This window comes from Primulina tabacum, chromosome 5 (assembly GCF_025594145.1).
Source record: "Primulina tabacum isolate GXHZ01 chromosome 5, ASM2559414v2, whole genome shotgun sequence".
NCBI classification, from domain to species: Eukaryota; Viridiplantae; Streptophyta; class Magnoliopsida; order Lamiales; family Gesneriaceae; genus Primulina; species Primulina tabacum.
The window spans coordinates 1,118,177-1,135,959 of NC_134554.1; the positions used below are offsets into that span (position 1 = coordinate 1,118,177).

At 35.4% G+C, this 17,783-nt stretch overlaps 1 protein-coding gene and 2 pseudogenes across 2 annotated transcripts; 1 reads left to right on the plus strand and 2 right to left on the minus strand.

The window, feature by feature from the left end:
• The first annotated feature begins 511 nt into the window (after positions 1–511).
• On the plus strand, positions 512–6,416 carry LOC142545248 (protein KAKU4-like). Of its 2 annotated transcripts, none has more exons than XM_075652308.1 (11): positions 512–827; positions 1,453–1,505; positions 2,218–2,273; positions 2,900–3,006; positions 3,090–3,220; positions 3,491–3,667; positions 4,274–4,517; positions 4,655–4,734; positions 4,900–4,987; positions 5,629–5,710; positions 5,809–6,416. In XM_075652308.1, the coding sequence occupies exons 1-11, from the start codon at positions 581–583 to the stop codon at positions 6,131–6,133; spliced, it is 1,590 nt and encodes a 529-aa protein (XP_075508423.1). In that variant the 5' UTR covers positions 512–580; the 3' UTR covers positions 6,134–6,416. The 2 variants fall into 2 exon arrangements, with proteins under 2 accessions (XP_075508423.1, XP_075508424.1); XM_075652309.1 differs by having other exon boundaries at positions 512–821.
• A 636-nt stretch (positions 6,417–7,052) lies between these two features.
• LOC142545086 (putative pentatricopeptide repeat-containing protein At1g10330) lies at positions 7,053–9,858 on the minus strand (annotated as a pseudogene).
• A 782-nt stretch (positions 9,859–10,640) lies between these two features.
• On the minus strand, positions 10,641–16,737 carry LOC142545249 (U-box domain-containing protein 35-like; annotated as a pseudogene).
• Positions 16,738–17,783: the final 1,046 nt, after the last annotated feature.

Below are 17,783 nucleotides of genomic sequence, written 5' to 3' on the forward strand. Positions count from 1 at the left end.
TTTAGATTATTGTAAAATATGTATTTTTAGAAAATATTATATGCAAATTTCCATGACTGGACAGTTTTATATGTTTCTTAACCAAGTAAAGTGTCAACTCCAACAACTGAAAACTAAGCTTTAAAATAACTATGTGCTATAATTTACAAACTTAAAAAGGAAATATTATATTAAACAAACACGATAGTTTAATTTTGGCCTCTACGTGAGTGAGTGAACGAGTTTTTATAAAATTAGGTTAGATTTGTTACAGCATAACAAATAGTGTAGTTTTCTTTTGTAATCGTCGGATTATTAATTTGCAATGGAAAATCAAAGAATCACAATTTTTATTAAAAAAATGGATCCTGATTTTATAATCATAATAACAAATACAACCCTGAAGCAGTAAAAATACAAAGCATTGTCCAAAAATATATACAGAAATGTGAAAATAAATATGAATATGAATAAACAAAAATGGCAAATTGGGAAAAAAAAAATCTGTACAAAAAAAATATGCATAAGTTAACTAACCCCGTAATGTCCTGAAACAAACGAATTCCGATCTTTCCATTTCAAAATTCCCATTTTCCTCCAAATGGCAGATTCTCGATCCGGTGCCGGCGGAAAAATTGTTGCTAATAGGAGGAAGCAGCGTCTCGCTACCACCCCGTATGACCGCCCGCCCTCGCAGCCTCCGCCTGGTAAAAGCCCTAGTTGGTTTTCTGGCAGAGTTTTACCATCCGCCCGCGCCATAGCTTCTGGCGCTGGAAAAATAATTGCGAGTGTTTTATACTCCGAGTCTTCATCTTCAGAAGAAGATGAAGACGAGGACTCAGGTGCTGGTACGCATTCACTTCTGTTTGGGGTTTTTTTTAAAAAAAATTATTATTTCCTTTCCGCGCCTCCTTGGTTTCAATTATTTTTTTGTGTTCAATTATGAGCGTATTCATGATTTAATTTCTACCAAATGCGCGTGAAATGGTACTTTTCAATATTCTTGATCCTCTTCACCTGTGGCAGTCTCCTGCTTTTACAGTTTTTTGTTTTCCGTTAGCTAAACTAGATGTGATGCAACCTAAGTCACGGAAAAGGGAGCCATTGACAGAAGTTTATGAATACATTTGGGATTATTATCGTGAGCGCTTCAATGGATGGTTATCCTTTAGATTGCACATCGTCACTCTATAAAATAAAGCTGGCAATGATTTTTTTATACGCTTTGACTTCATATTAATGTATTATGTAGTTTTATGACGTTGAGTTTATGTCATAAGCATATTACACCATGAAAGCCTTAAACTTGCTTTTGCAGAGTTTCTGTTAGCGATAATTTTGATAAATGTGTACTGGTGGTGGATTTATTAGGTCATTTTTTATTTCCACTTTCACCTACTCTCTTTCATGTACATTCTTTGACTTACTCGTGTTTTTGTAACTTCTTTTCTCTATCTTTTTGTTTGGCAAAAGATGGTGTTGACAATGATGAAGATGCTTATGATGGAGATAAGGCCTTGCATGAGGTAACCTCACTCTTATCTTATAATACTACTGTTGCACCATATTAATGTTAAGATTAACATTGGTGGATCCCCCATTTTTTGACTAGGTGTCATGTTTCTATTTATGTGCGTTATGCATCATCGTCTACAGCAACAAAGAAAAATGGTTCTGCCAGAAGGCAAATACTCTAATTTTATATTAGAGTGATTGGACAAATTTTATTATTTGCTGTGGTTGATATCATTCATGGTTTGTTTAGTTTATGTCTAAGAAGGGGTAAAATTAAATGAACTTTGTTAGAAGGATGATTCACGGTATCTTGAGGATACGAAAAGATTCATCCCTTCATGGAATTTATGGTTTGCATTTACCTTTTGTCTTTTTGTTCCTTTGTTAAATCTTTTTATCAATACAAACCTTGTCACGGCAAAAGAATCCAAGCACAACAACACATGATCTTCCCAGCTCTTTGATCAGGCAGTCAGTTAACTCATATCCGAACCCCAATTTCAGTAGAATAATTTGGCATCATTTAGATTGTTTTAGAGTCTCATATCATGTAGTGCGTCCTTGATGGACGATCTATACTGAGATCTGTATCTTGAGTTTGAAATCTTTTCATAACCAGAAAACAGAATCTGTACTGCCATTCTTTTAAATGTTGATGATTGAAATGCCTCAAAGATATCCTCTATCATTTTCGGCTGATGGTTCCTTGATATTTGTGTGCAGAGGATCGAAACAAAACGGATAATTGAACAACTTATAATGCAGGAGACTTTCTCAAGGTAATCACAAGAACTTTGAGGTATTTGTACCTGGCTTGAAATTTTCTGGTTCTAGTTCGTAATTATTTTTTTCTTTTATAATATTCGTTATTTTTTCCATTTCTCTTTCTGATAAGAAGTGATAGTTGTTAAGATAGAATTGTGCCATGTCAGGTATCTGAAAATTATTTAAATTTTGAAATTATTATTTGAATCTATCCACGGGACTCCAAACTTTAAAACTTTTAGAATCTTTTGCTTTCTTCTGTGTCTTTTTTACTTCCACATAACTTCGTTCCAAGATATTGCCGCTCAGGCTTTGAACTTGATTGCTTTTTTTTTTTTCCCTCAAGAATGAATAATTATCTTACATGCATTTAATTTGATGGTGTTAGTTATGTTTATCGGTTTTATAGAGTTGAGATGTAACTTATGCTGGTAAAACTCAATGACTAGATACCAGGACCCTTTATGCTGTACTTGAACCTCACTTCTTTGAACCTCACTTGCTTGAACCTCGCAAGTGATATCCATCGGGCATGTGCTAAACTGCTAATGTTTTAAGGGCACAAATGTTCACTATAATCTGATTGGCTGTACTACGCACGTAGTTGATTTTGCTTACTGTTATTTTCATCTTTTATCAGGGAAGAATGTGATAGGTTGACTGAACTTCTTAAGTCACGAGTTATTGATTGGTCGATGGAAACAGAGAAAAGAATTGCTGCCCATCCTGGGAAAATGACAGACAATGGTTATTGCCTTACAAGAAATTTTATATTCGTCCTGGGGTGAATTCTTCTCACTATTTGATATATTTCTTATTTTCATTTATAGAAGTTGGTGATATGTATAAAGAAGCAGTTTTGGAAGCAAAAAAATGGTTTCGAGAGAAGAAAATGGGGCCAAGTTCGGTGGAAAATACTGATGAAGGGACGTGTGATCCCAACCCCTCTGGGACCGAACATGTTAGTGATAACCTTTTTGTGATATTTGATACATACTACATACTGGCTGATCTTTTGTTAACCAGTAATATTTGGACTATTTATCTTTTTACCTTAACTTTCTATATTCCTGTTACATATTTTATATCCAAACAGATTTTCTTCTTCATTTTTGACATCAAAGATGTCACTTTTGCGCCCTTTTGAGTTTGAGATTGGTTCTTGACTTTACAAACAAATCTTGGTATTAGGATAATGTCATCTGATGATTTGATTATGCTAATAATGTAGGTCAATAGTGCGGGCGGTTCTCCTCTTGATGTGGCCAGATCCTATATGAGAGACAGGCCACCTTGGGCATCTCCCACGAAGCAAATTGAGTTAATCACCCCTTTTACAGCAAGAATGGATTTGATCAAGGAAGGAACATCATATTCAGTTGGCCATGACTCTTTGTCTTCGTCAAGGGTGCATGCCTGATTATTTCCTCTTTATACTTCTGTTCCTGCATCCGGAAAGCATGTCACCTTGTGGATTGCTGAAAACTGAACCTTTAACTCTTTTTTCGTTTGAAACATCCGAATTGTTTTTGGGGCTGGAACTATAAATGTGTTACCTGTGTCAGTATATCTAGTATCTTCCGCTTCTGAACTTCTCAGATGGTCAGTTTGAACAACAATTTGATTACTATAATAAATAAAGTATCTGAAAAAAGATTGAAGGTGTGCCGGTGTATTTTCAAACTCAAGTTGAAGGGTCTATTGTGTCTGTCCTTCCAAAATTCAGGGTGTTTTGTGGCCATCACATCAACGATTTATCAAGAGACATAGATAGCTGAAAAATAAATTTGTTTACAAAAAATGTTGCTGTTTAGTGTTTATAACAAATTTATTAATCTCATAATCTTTTTTCTGTCCTTAAATGATCAAAAAAATGTATATTAGTTATGCAGGGATATGTCATATGGATGATGTTTTTCTTCTTGTCTTTTATTTACTTTGTTTGCACTTGTTTCGGGTCATCCTATTTATTAACCATTGTTTTAGACTTTTAGTGTTTATCGAAATGTTGCAGAAACGGAATTCTGTTACATCTGGATCATGGAATATCCAAGAAGAATTACGGAGAGTGCGCGCAAAAGCAACTGAAGATATGCTTCGCACTCCATCTTCCAGGATTGATCCATCATTGTTTGCTATTGCAACAAGTAGGCAGGAGGGTATGGAAAAGAAAGCTATTGAGCCAGATTCTTTTAGGAAAACTCACCAAATAGGTGTGTTGATGGATGCTGGAGTGAGTTCTGATCCTGTCCTTGCAGGTTGGTTTATATCTTGTCTGAATGTTCAGATAGTCACTGGCGAGCTATGTTTATCCGAAATAATATTGATCTAATTTATATGTCAAACAAGTGTAACTAACAGAAACATGCATTTAAAAACATTGATTTTTGGTCAGCTTTGGAGTCGAGACAAGATGGCAAGGCAAGTGAAGCACTGTCAACCGAACCAGCTAATCTTTCTTCACGAAATAATGAGGTAGATGTTGAGTCTTTTTTTTTTTTTTTTTACTTTTTATAAGCTGTTGATTAATATATAATCATGTAGAACTATAAACTGGATCTGGAATAAGTATTTAGAAATAAAAGCTTTTAAATTGCACTTGTTAGTGTCTTAGACCTTCAAGTTTATTTCTTCTTAAAGGATTCAAAAGTTGGTCAAATTGATGGTGAAAGCTTTACACTCAAACTCCCACGCCCTTCCAGTTCCAAATCTGAGGAGCTCCATACTGGTATGTAGACTTTCTTATTTGTCTTTGAATTTTAGTTAAATTTATTTTGTTGCTGAATGCTGATAACTATTGAACAGAGAATCAAAAAGGAAATATCAGCTAAGCCTTACACGTGATTTAAATGTACTTCCCTTGGTGTAGCCTGTAGGTTGGCGCTTGTTAGGTTCTGTTATGTTGTTTCCTTTTTCACTTCTCAGTTGTTTTGAGATTAATTAAAATTGAAATTTGGACCCTAAATCATGCATCTTGTGGAGACTACAGGCAAGCGGCTTTTATTGGCCAATTGGCTGTAAAAAATCCAAAGAAGAGTTGAGGATAGCACAACAAGCAAAATGACATGGCAGAGGGGCTAAAATAAACCATTACGTAGCTCAAATAGTTGGGTTTATACTAGGTGATTTGAAGAGTTTCATATTTCCTATTGTCATCAATCCCTGTACACAACACATTTAGCACCATCTCTTATCAAAGAACGATTTTAAAAAGTCAAGGTTCTTGAGCACTAGCAAAATATCAGTTAGTCACAGTTTACCACAAGTGGGCAACTCTTTGTGGTGTTGATTAATTTGTATAGCAGAGTTTCTGAGACAGTGTGCGTGTTTGTGTTTGTATATGTCCTCTTCACCTCAATATCTTTACAGATTCAGAGGGACCTCCAGAAAACAAGGTTACTGAAATTGGCGGAACACCAGAAGTAAATGGTTTTTCGCTATCTCAGGCTAGGTATTTAAAAATTGCTCTCTTCTTCCGATAGTGAAAGGATGCCACACTATTCTCTCATAACATCCATTCTTACAACTAATACTGGTTCTACTTCTCAGTTTGTCTGCTGGAGGTGTTACTAGCCAAAACCACGAGCAAGACAATGAGGATAGCCACAATACCAACAAGAATAAGTCGCTGAATGCTGGCAATTTGGAGGGCAGATGTGAGCTTTCGACCGAAACTTGTGCAGAAGTTCCTATTGTTACTGAAACCGCTAGCGTTGCAAGTGGTTCTCAGAATAGTTTGAGCAAGCAACGTGAAGAGTTATCAGAAGAGATGGTTCAGCCGTCAACAGATGGAAAGACTGATTTTATGCATGGAAAGCCACAAGCGAAAAAAACAGGTGGGAACCTCCGAAGAAGCAAGAGAAGAGGTAAATGAGGATGTCATTTTGTTTATAAGTTCAACTACGCTGTACACTATTTTAGGAAAGATCTTCCACAAGTTCTGTTTTAGGACAATATGATCGAGTAGTAATTTAGGCTGCCAAGTATTTCATTTTAGGCTGCTAAAGGATTTCATTTTATGAGCTTTTAAGTTGTTAGAGTTGTTTTCGCTGATACTCTAGGGCTTTTCCGACTGTAACTGCATCAGCAATGATGTTCAATTTGTACTGGATGTTGGAGTACTCTGGTTATTTATTTATTTTATTATGAATTAGCTGTTTTGGCGATCAAAACTGGTAAAGAGTAATATGCCAGTTAGATCCACAAGCACCTTAACATGAAAAAAAGTAGTGTTTAGATTAAACACACACACACACGCACCAAATTGAAAAAAAGGAGTTTTATGTTTTTATAAAACGAGTGTTTTTTTTTTATATATATAAACAGATATATGCTTCGATAGAACAGTGAAGTAGCCTTTTATATAAGTATATACAGAAACAGTTTTATGTATGTTTATAAAGAAAAATAAGAATAATGAATATGGTCTCTTTTTTTAAAAAAAAAATTATTTTCAGAGATAAACTGCAAAAAAAAAATTTAGTTGTTGTCTTTTTTGAGTTATGATGTTTTTTTTTCAAGATTTTTTTTTAAAAATCCAGTCACACACAATATTTCACAGCGAAGAACTTCTTAAAAGAGATGCTTTTGTATCTTTTTTTTTTTTTTAATGGAAAAAAAGATGCTATCATTAGACGACGGCAAAAAATAAAAAGAGATGACAAAGTTGAGAGCTTGACATTGAAAAGTACTTGCAGTTCATGCGATGAGTATTTACTAGAACTTTCACTCTGTTTCGATGCTAAGCAACAAGCAATGGAGATTAAATTTTAAATGCAACCTAAAAATCCAATTCACGCTCCGTCTCCATACTGAAAGCTTCCGGCATCCACCATTACTTACCTCAAAACAGCAGCATCGTCCCATCTATCAGCCCCAGTATATATGCTCGACAAGCAGTCAAAAGTGCACCCCAGGCAGACGCAGCAGCCTCAAAAGGCATGCTTCCTGCCTCAAAACAGCAGCATCGTCCCATCTATCAGCCCCAGTATATGTGCTCGACAAGAAGTCAAAAGTGCACCCCAGGCAGACGCAGCAGCCTCAAAAGGCATGCTTCCCACAAACTCACTTGCCTCCTTTAAAAGCCTACCCAAAAGATCCACCACACACCCATAGTGTTCCATATTTGGGACAATAGCGAAATCACGTGTCATAGTGCGAAACATTTCCAGACCCAAGTCCACAAGCTTTGTTCGAGCTCAGGCTGAAAGGACCCCAACAAAAGTAACTTCATTCGGGCACAATGCTGAATCTTTCATTGCCTCAAACATGTGTAAAGCTTGTTTTCCCTGCCATTTGACACCAAAGAACAAATAATTGCATTCCAAGCACATGCCTCTTTTACAGTCATCCGATCAAAAACTTTGATAGCATAACTTAACAGCCTGTTTTCCCATAAAAAGATATCAATGATGTTCCAAGAAAACACTCGACTCCATATTCCTCTTCAAGTATCCACGAACTAGCTTTCCTAAACATAATGCACATACATCATCCAAATTCGCACAAGCAGAGAGCATGCTTACAAAGGTAGCCTAATTTGGCTGTAAAAGACCACCAATAACGAACCCATCCACCATCATTTCTCCAAAAAAGGCAATTGCTTCCCTAAAACGCCCTTTTCTCATGTATGCATTGATCACACTAGTCCACGAATAAACACATCTCTCGGGCATGCTAAATAACATTGAAACAGCCAGTCCCATGTCCACACGCTTCCCAAATGCAGCAAGCATTGCATTATATGAAAGAGGCATCTCATCAAACATCCTACAGGCACTGCTCAGATCTCCAAACTCTGAGAAAAGAGAGAAAGGATGCTTGTACAAAATGGTTGTGTAATACTCCTCTTTTGACACATTGTGGGTGAGAGGAGCGGCCGACTGATGAAGCAAAAGACGATTTTTGGAGAGAAACTGTGGCTTTGAGAACAGAAGGAAATGTGTGATCATTGGGAGTGGCTGGATGCTGAAGCATGTGGGTGAACAGAAGGAGAGAAGTGTTTGGCTGAAAAAGATTGAGGTAGGTTCTGATGAGATCATTGTAAAGAAGAGTATTAATCCATCGATCTGTTATCAGTAGGTGACCATTGGTGATCGACAGGGATTGGATTCGTTTAACTTAATTTGAATATTTCTTGAAGCGTATAAGAAGATGGAGCAAAAACTCAGGCGAAAAGAAGTTCACCTTAAGCATTCCAATAATGTATGGTATGAATATGCACGAATGTTTCTGCAATCTGACAACATATGAAGATAATAATTGAAATGTGGTTCTTGGAGATGTTTACTCGTGTTTTCGTGTGCTGTATCAGCAAACATATCATCTCAAAAAGGGAAGATTTAATTAATTAACCAGCATTTCACTCCTGATTTGAAATATAACCTCCTCATTTTAATACATATATTTTTTATTATTTTAACCTTTTAAAACAACTTTTCTTTAACCAATGTATCTTTAATTCATCTAAATCATAAATTGTCAACAAATATCATTTTTCGTAGAAACAAAATTTCCAACTTTCTCTTAACACTGCAGCCTTCCCAACCATTCACCAATAACACAACATTGCAGACTAATATGTACATTTTTTTCTTTACAGTCTACAGACGTGAGGTCTGTTTCTTTCTTTTTTCAATGAAGAACTGATTATTAATTTATTTAATTACTTTGAAAAATATACACAATACAAAAGATGTCTTGTCTTGAGTTATGCATTCAATATTTTCTTAGTGTGGACTATGCATTTAAAATAAAAAGACAATGTCAATACTTACTGCATCATAATATTTAGAATTTATCAGTAAACAATAATATATATCAAAACTTATCGTCCCCAAGTTTGAGACTAAATTTCGAGTTTGAGACTCAGTTATAATAAATCTCTTCTCCAACTCAAAAAAATATAACCAAAATCCTAAAAATAACCAGCAACATCCAAAAATAAAAATATTATCTTTGTTATGACTTTACGAACTTTAACATCATTACCAAAACGAGTCTACCCCTGTATGCATGTGTTAAGAAGTATTCATTTTTTAATTTGTCTCTTGCATCCAAATTCCTAAATCCATGCATTATCATTTATAAATGTTTAATCTCCTTTTTTAAAACTTATGTGTTTCCTCTTCATGTGATTAATGAATAAAAGAAATGGCGGGAAAAATAGATTGTCAAAAACAATACATAGTAGAGACAAAAAAGCGAGGCGTCGATGCTGCGGAAACAAGAAGTAGAAGAAAAGATGAACATGATTTAGAGTAGCACTTATAGAGAAGGATTTTGATAACAAACTTTTTTTTGAATAAAGAGGATAATAATTAAATATTGTAGGAAGATATGAAAGCACGACTAATGGAGTGGGGTGGGAAGGAGGAAAAATTTAAGATTTTGGGTTAGGTTAGTTGGGCTTTAGAAGGCCAGGGCAAATTTGGAAAAATCAGGATTAGATTTCTAATTGAAGGTTAATTATCAAAGATTAAGGTAAAGAAGGTCAAATTGAAGCTATCTTACCAGGTCTTTGTGAGGGAAATCACGAAAAAGCCTTGCATATTAAACAAAAACGCAAATCAAAGAACCAGCAGTGGCTTCTTCCCTCATCCCTGCTCATCAGTCATTACCACTGATGCACGTCCGATCACGCTTCAAAAGAATTAGAGGATAATTCGGCTGGACATTGTTCGAACAGCTGTTGAGCTAGTTCACCGACTTGAACTACTACATTCTGTTAAGCTAACTATCCTTGTATATCCCTCGCTTATATGTTGCTTCTCGATATAATTTTCGAAAACTCTCGCGATTATTGGGAAGTAACTGCTTTATGCAACTGCAGTGATAGCTCTTTTGGACTACTCTCAAAGTCCAGAATGAAGTATATGTGAGATATCATCATCTTTTGCTATTTATTGGTATGACCATTGAATAGTAAAGTCTTTTTGATCCATAAACTTATTCATATACCGATTAAAAAAATGATAATATAACGAAAATCAGATATGCAAAAAATTATTTTCATATGTATGAATAAATCAAATATTCATTGGTCTCTTGAATTAACTGTCCTGTCAAAGTGGCTCGTAATGCGCATGTTTCCCATTGCAGGGGATGTAAACCAAATGTCGGCGCGATATTTAAAAGTAAAAGATTTTTTCGACTGCATTGGTCTAAATGAGGCGTCGATATAAGGTAGGATACAGGACATGAGCCAACAATCTCTCCAGCCTTTGATTTATCTGCATGATGAATCAAGAATCTTTATTGTTGTTTTCCTCTACAAAATAAATCAAGATTCTCTCTTTCTGCAAAACTAGAATAAATGAAACTGATTCTGAACAATTTACAGAAGTACAATGCAAAAACTAAAGCCATGCATGATACACAAGTAATGATAAAGAGAAACAATGCATTGAAGATATTTTTCGGAAAATACAAATATTTGTACATCGAGCAATGAGATGATAGGATGTACTTGATGTTCTTTTATGAATGTATTAGGAATGATGATTTAATTTCTTGATTCTCCCAGTGTAGTTATACTTTTAACAAGAGACCGTTGATGATATGTTCATATAACAAAAAAAAAGATCAGTAGTCAAAATTTTGTGTTCCTCGTTCCGTGTACACCCCCAACTACTTCTCATGCGGCGATGCATCTTCCGATATATCAGCTCCCCATGCTTGATTGTGGAGATGGTGGATAACTCAAGTCTTCCTGCAAAAAAATTTGGGATAACACATTAGAGGCTAGAATTCACAGAAATGAAGTTTAGCCCACAAATTCTTCTAGTTCTAATTTGTCCAGCATCTCAGGAAAACAACAAAATGAAATGACCATATCTTCGGTGAAATATGAGTTTATATCTACCATTCTCGAAAATTGGCAATTATTCAGCGTTGGCCTATTTGTGCAAGACCTAATAATATTAAAGCAAATAACCATGCCACGGATTTTTATGGATTTAGAATTATAAGGAAAACCATAGATTACCAAGAACCAGGATCCCGATTAGCATTCTAATTCTGTAAGATACAGAAGGATTAATTTGCAAGATAATGTACCCAGACTTACTTTAGACATGGAAACTGTGAGTGGGTGAGGGATTTGTACTGCATGGCACTGAGTTGGCCATGGCATCTTCCGCTAGTTCTCGCAGTTTGTTCAATTGAGGAAGAACGACTTTTCCAAGATCTGGCCTGTCTTTTCTTCTAAGTTCTGAGCACTTAAGCGCCAATTTAGCTAAGCTCAAAGCTTCTTCAACTGGCCAGTCAGGCACAGATGGATCCAGCATCTCAGGAAAGGCACCTCTCTCGATAGCTCTTTCAACATGATGAGTTAGACCCATCGGGGATTTGCTGGTAAGAATTTGTAAGAATATGATTCCAAGGGAGTATATGTCAGATTTTACGCCAAGCATACCAGTTTGCTGATACTCTGGATCTATGTAGCAGAAAGTTCCAGCTGTAGATGTCATCCGATATTGAGTAACACAGTCAGATGTAGATGGAGGGACAAGTCTAGCCAAGCCAACATCACTGATTTTGCTGACATAATTGCGGTCAAGAAGAATATTGGCAGGTTTGAGATCGCGATGTACCAGTGGCTCTGGTTTGGTCTGATGGAGGAAGAGCAGGCCAGTGCCAATTTCAGCAGCTATTCGAAACCTATGCTGCCAAGATAGCGGAGGAGTGTTACCATGCCTCAATAAACGATCTTCTAAGCTTCCATTGGACATGTACTCATAAACTAAGCAACCATATTCTGGACAGGCTCCTAGAAGTAGGACCATGTGGGGGTGTCTTATGCAGCTTAAAATTTCAACCTGGAGTCAAATAAGAAATGAATTTATGTGATTGAAAATAAGTCTCTTAGGGACAGTTTTGTTAACATGGAAAGTAGGAAAACCGGTAGAAGTTAAAACTGTTGTATAAATATTTATGAAAAAAAATTTGTATATAGGTTAGGCACATCAAATTTGATGCTATCTTTAAAGGTATTAAATCCTTCCACAAAAGGTGCAAATGGTTCACAAAGAATTAATCTTCCAGGATACAAAACCTATAATCACCACAATTCGAAGTTTGCACTCCCTCGAATTTTCAGAGCAAGAGTTTTCAAGTCTTTATCAAAGTTGAATGTATATATATTTTTTCTGTGAAGAACGTTCCTGTATTTATGCAAAGAAGATGCAATTTAAAATATTAGTTATGAAAGGTTGTCATGATTCATAAAGGGCCAAAAGACTCCTCCAAATGAGAAAGATGAAACATCTCGATCACAATGCATCTCTTTAATTCAAATTTAAAATTTAAACCGTTTCATTATTATTTAATTTACTTCTTATATTGAATTGCAGAGATGCATTGTGATCGAGAGGTTGCATCTTTCTCATTTGGAGGTGTCTTTTGGCCCTTTGTGAATCATGACAACCTTTCATAACTAATATTTTAAACTGCATCTTCTTTGCATAAATACCGGAACGTTCTTCACAGATAAAATAGATATACATTCAACTTTGATAAAGACTTGAAAACTCTTGCTCTGAAAATTCGAAGGAGTGCAGACTTCGAATTGTGGTGATTATAGGTTTTGTATCCTGGAAGGTTAATTCTCTGTGAACCATTTGCACCTTTTGTGGGAGGAATTAATACCTTTAAAGATAGCATCAAATTTGATGTGCCTAACCTATATACAAATTTCATTACCCACTTGATTTTTCATAAATATTTATACAACAGTTAAATCTAATGACGACTGCAAAGCACCATCATTTAGGAGTCAGAGGAGAAATTTTCATATACAATTGATATCTATATTTTCTATTTCAACACCACTTTGTGCGAAAGAGAAACCTTAGGAGAATCTATTGTAGTACAGACCAGAAACTACAATTGGTGATAATCGCCAGCTTAAATTGTTTAAAACAAACAACCACCCAAACATCATATTCGAATATTGATCCCCATAGCTGTAGAAGAATTATTGTTCCCCAATACATATAACCGTACACTTCGTCAATAATAATAAATTCTAAATGCATGATTTCTAGATAACATCAAGACCAAAGATGGAGAGAATCTGGAACTTAATTGCATGAACTTGCTATGAATATGTTAATTTTGTTAGATATGTTTAAACTACACCATACCTTTCTCTCATCTGAAAATTTATTTACATCCGCATACCTCTTGTTGAAATTGTGATCTTCCATGAGTAGCATCGGGTCGAAGAACCTTCACTGCAGCAGGTGTGTGGTCTAAATAACACTTGTATACAGGCCCATACCCTCCTTCTCCAATCTTTCTAGATTATGCAAAATATTCTGTAGCAGCTTCAATCTCTTCGATCGTGTATTTTCTGTACATGGAATCTGACTGAGTCAGAGCGTCCAGTACCCTAGACTCATCTTCTGATTCTTTTATAACCTTCATTTCTGCATTGATCCTCTTTTGAGCTTCCAGTTCGGCTATCCTTCGAGATGCTTCAGCATGCTCGAAGGCTGCCTTAGACTTGGCCTTCTCTTTTTTTGCAAGAGCCAATGCTGCCTCTTCTGATAATCTTGCCTCTTCTAATCTCTTCTGCTCTTCAATTTTCCAACGCTGAAGCTCCTTTGCCTACAATGGAAAAGAATTTATATAGACTCTGGGAACAGAATCCTGGAGTCCAGGGAACAAAAAAATTTCCATGCCTTCTCTTTTTTTGCAAGAGCCAATGCTGCCTCTTCTGATAATCTTGCCTCTTCTAATCTCTTCTGCTCTTCAATTTTCCAACGCTGAAGCTCCTTTGCCTACAATGGAAAAGAATTTATATAGACTCTGGGAACAGAATCCTGGAGTCCAGGGAACAAAAAAATTTCCATGCCTTCTCTTTCGCTGAGAGTGCTTCCTTGCACGCTGTACTGTACAAATCCATTGTTTGCTTGAGTTCCTGCTTTAATCTTCTCATTTCAGCTTCTACTTCCTCCTGTAAATATTATCAAATCTGAGCCATGTCTTCATACTAACACTAATTCAATACTAAATGTAGACAAACAGGAAACACTTCAAAAATGAGTACAAATAGAATAAGCTATGAGGAAATCACGCAAGTTTTCTTTAACTCAGTAGCATCTAGCAAGGTGACAGGGTCAATCTTTGCAGGTAAACAGATAATATATGCATGTAAATCTTAATGTCGGTAACCTTACCATTGTCTGGGCTGCGATTGCTTTATCGTTTTCAATTGAGTCAAGGAACAATTCTGGTGGGGTTGCTATGTCCACTGACTTTCGTTCAATTTGCAATGAATTGAACCCTGGGTAATCTATGTCCGATATTCCCGAAAGCCTTGGAGGAGTAGGAACACCTTCCGATCCCTCATAATATGAAGGGAACACATCAAGACTCTGCCTTGCAGAACTGACAAAGGATATGTCAGTTTCTGGTGGAGATAGTTCATATGCTTTTCCAGTGGGAGCCTTCCGATGAGTGAATGGTGACCTTTTTGCAGCAACCACGGTTAAAAGCTAGATTTCAACGTAAATATCAACCCTTATCTCGCTTCTATTTAAGCAAGAAATCGGGTGACAATATGTGGAAAATGCATTCAAAGCTCTAACTGATTTGCCAATAAAGAATATGACTACACATGTTAAAACATGATAAATTTTGCCTCGTTTTGCTTGGCATGGGTTGGAAGTTCGGATCCTGGCCTAGAATGTACTGAAAAGGAACCTGCATATGAATCAGAATTGAATACATTACTGTGAGAAATGAAAAAAAGATAACTGCAGAACCAGTGTTTTGGAAATAAAAAAACCAACTTCGTGAATCACTGTTGGACGACACTGGTGGTTCTGATGCATTTGATTTTCTATGGGCTTGAATTATTATTTGGTTCCGTAATGGGTTGAGGATGGATGGGGCGGGACGGGAAGCAGCCCGTGTGGATGAAATCTTCCCCTTGTGAATGACGAATACGGTACAAAAATCTGGCACCCCTTTTAGTATATTTCTGGGAATGTCTTTTGTTTTAAATCTGTTTTTGAAAAAGGCTACTTAGGTTTTTACTCGGTTACATAATAAAGAGTAGATGAAAAAGAATTCCAACATACCATCTGAAGTATTGAAGATAAACTCAGTTAAAAGTAATTATGCAAGGAAGAACATCCACGAGAAAAAAATACCTGAAGATGCTGCCTTTCCCAGCACCGAGAACCAACACATCAATTGTTGATTGCTTTACGAATTCGATTATTGCTCCAGCTACATCGGTGTCATCTACCACAACATCATAGCATTGTATCTGTAAAACAAAAATTTTAATTCATATTGAAATGGTTGCATTTCCAAGGTTCTTCTCACGACCAAAAAAACGAAAAGATATAATGCCCAGATCTTGAATACCCACATCTTTGCGCGTACAAAAGACGTGGAAAGGAACTAACAGTTCCCTTAACTGTATATCATCTCCAATTTCATTACTAGCTTCAGAAATCTGATTAGGCCCTGCGCAAAAGATGGGAATGGCATATGTTATTTGCGGCTAAAAACTGTGAAAAACATGTCTTCATGGAAAGCAAACAAACTTCTACATGGTGACACAGACTGTGTACATTCTTCCCGAGTAAAGTGGCGATTGTTACTTTTGTTTGCGCCTTTTCAAGCTAACATCTCTTCAAAAATCTTTAACATGGAAATCAAGCAAACCTCAACGAATATAGTCATATATAAAGTAGGATTTTATAATCACACAATTTCGACCTCACTCTGAGAGCAAGAATCCCAAAAACTCCATGCACAAACACAAAACACAGCAAGAGTAATGTCTTGCCCTCGAGAATCCGTAGCACATAAAAGTTACCACAAACCTACAACACTTCATTGTGCTCTAGAATACATGGAGACACAAACAAATATGCAATTATAAACATAAAATGAAGAGATAGAGTATTACAGGGGGTAGCAAAAGAGGGCGGTGCGGGCAATCCAGGAACAGATTGTTTCAGCTTAACATGAATCAAAATCACAGTCTGGACTTTAACAAGAAGATTATCAACAGCCCATTTGAGGGCAATTTGACTGTTTTTATCCCTGTCTATAGCCACAGCAAATAACCTCGGCAATGGAGGCATCCTTTCTCCATGATTAACTGGGGGAGGCCACATTTCGTTCTCCTTCAAGCTTCCTATCCCTCAAAATGCTGCCTTTTTACGAACGAGGGAAAAAAAAACAACAACAACAACAACAAAGAAAAGAACACGAAGGACCCCTTTATTATTCTCAAGTTTTCAGGCAAAGTTGTGATATTTGCAGATTAAGATATCACCCTTGTGGGATAATCTGGAAGATTGTTTTTCAGGATCAAGAAGCAGAAGCGCGCCTCTCTCCCTCTCTGTGTGCTCATCTCCCACTGAGGGAGCTCCATATTTGGCGGGTCTACGCTTGCCTTACCGCTACTTTGTTCTGAGACAGACTTTCGTGAGTTATCTGTTCGACGAGACACTTGTCTACCATTTTACGATTCAAAATAAATAAATAATAAGATTCAGAAAAATACAAAACATATCTATACTTCAATAATATATGTATATTTTTATATTATATTATTAAATAAAAAACCTAAAATAACTAATTTAGAAGATATTAAAATATTTAATTCAATATTTATCCTTCATAGTCTATTAAAAATATCTTCAAGTTATCCCATATTTTACATAAAAAAATCTAAACAAAACTTTTATTTTTAATCGAACAACTCTTTTAAGTTAAAAATAATATCATATTAATTGTTTAGTATTATTTGATCAAATTGAAAATAATAATAATATATACAATACAATTTTTTACTAGTATATATTATGCATATTATATACTAGCCACGATATTACGTATTTTTAACATAATTAATTATTTAAAATCTCTAAGTTATTAATTATTATTGACAAATCATTTAGTTTTTTAGAATTTACTTTGTTATAATAATTTTTATTGGAAGAAAAAGATAATTTTGTCCATCAATTAAAGTGACCAAGATAGTTTATGGATATATTAAATGAGTTTTGATTATAATTTTACCGTTAACATTTAAACAATTAATAAATTTTTAAATTCATATTTTATTTATTTACATATTAACGATAAAATTATAAAATACTTTTGTATTGAAAACCGATAACATAATGTGGCCAACACTTTGCAAATAGAGGCACACATTGCATACATATCACATAATTTTTTTTCTCATTTATTAATATAGTTTTGAAACAAACAGAAGCTTTCATCTGATAGTTAAGAAGAATGATTCTTCACTAACAATGAATATTCTACTTTCCCATTTGAAAAAAGAAAATTTAAAAAATTAATGTGGAAATGATACGTCATATTTGATACGGTCTCACGAATCTTTATCTGTGAGAGAGTTAACCTATCGATATTCACAATAAAAATTAATATTCTTAACATAAAAAGTAATACTTTTTCATAGATGACCCAAATAAGATATCAGTCTCACAAAATACGATCCGTGAGACTATATCAAACAAGTTTTT

Bases quoted from the DNA above. Each gene is read 5' to 3' on its own strand.
- LOC142545248 (XM_075652308.1), top strand. From the start codon at position 581: ATGGCAGATTCTCGATCCGGTGCCGGCGGAAAAATTGTTGCTAATAGG. The intron at 4,518-4,654 runs GTTGGTTTATAT...ATTTTTGGTCAG, and splicing joins TTCTGATCCTGTCCTTGCAG to CTTTGGAGTCGAGACAAGAT. The intron at 4,735-4,899 runs GTAGATGTTGAG...TTCTTCTTAAAG, and splicing joins TTTCTTCACGAAATAATGAG to GATTCAAAAGTTGGTCAAAT.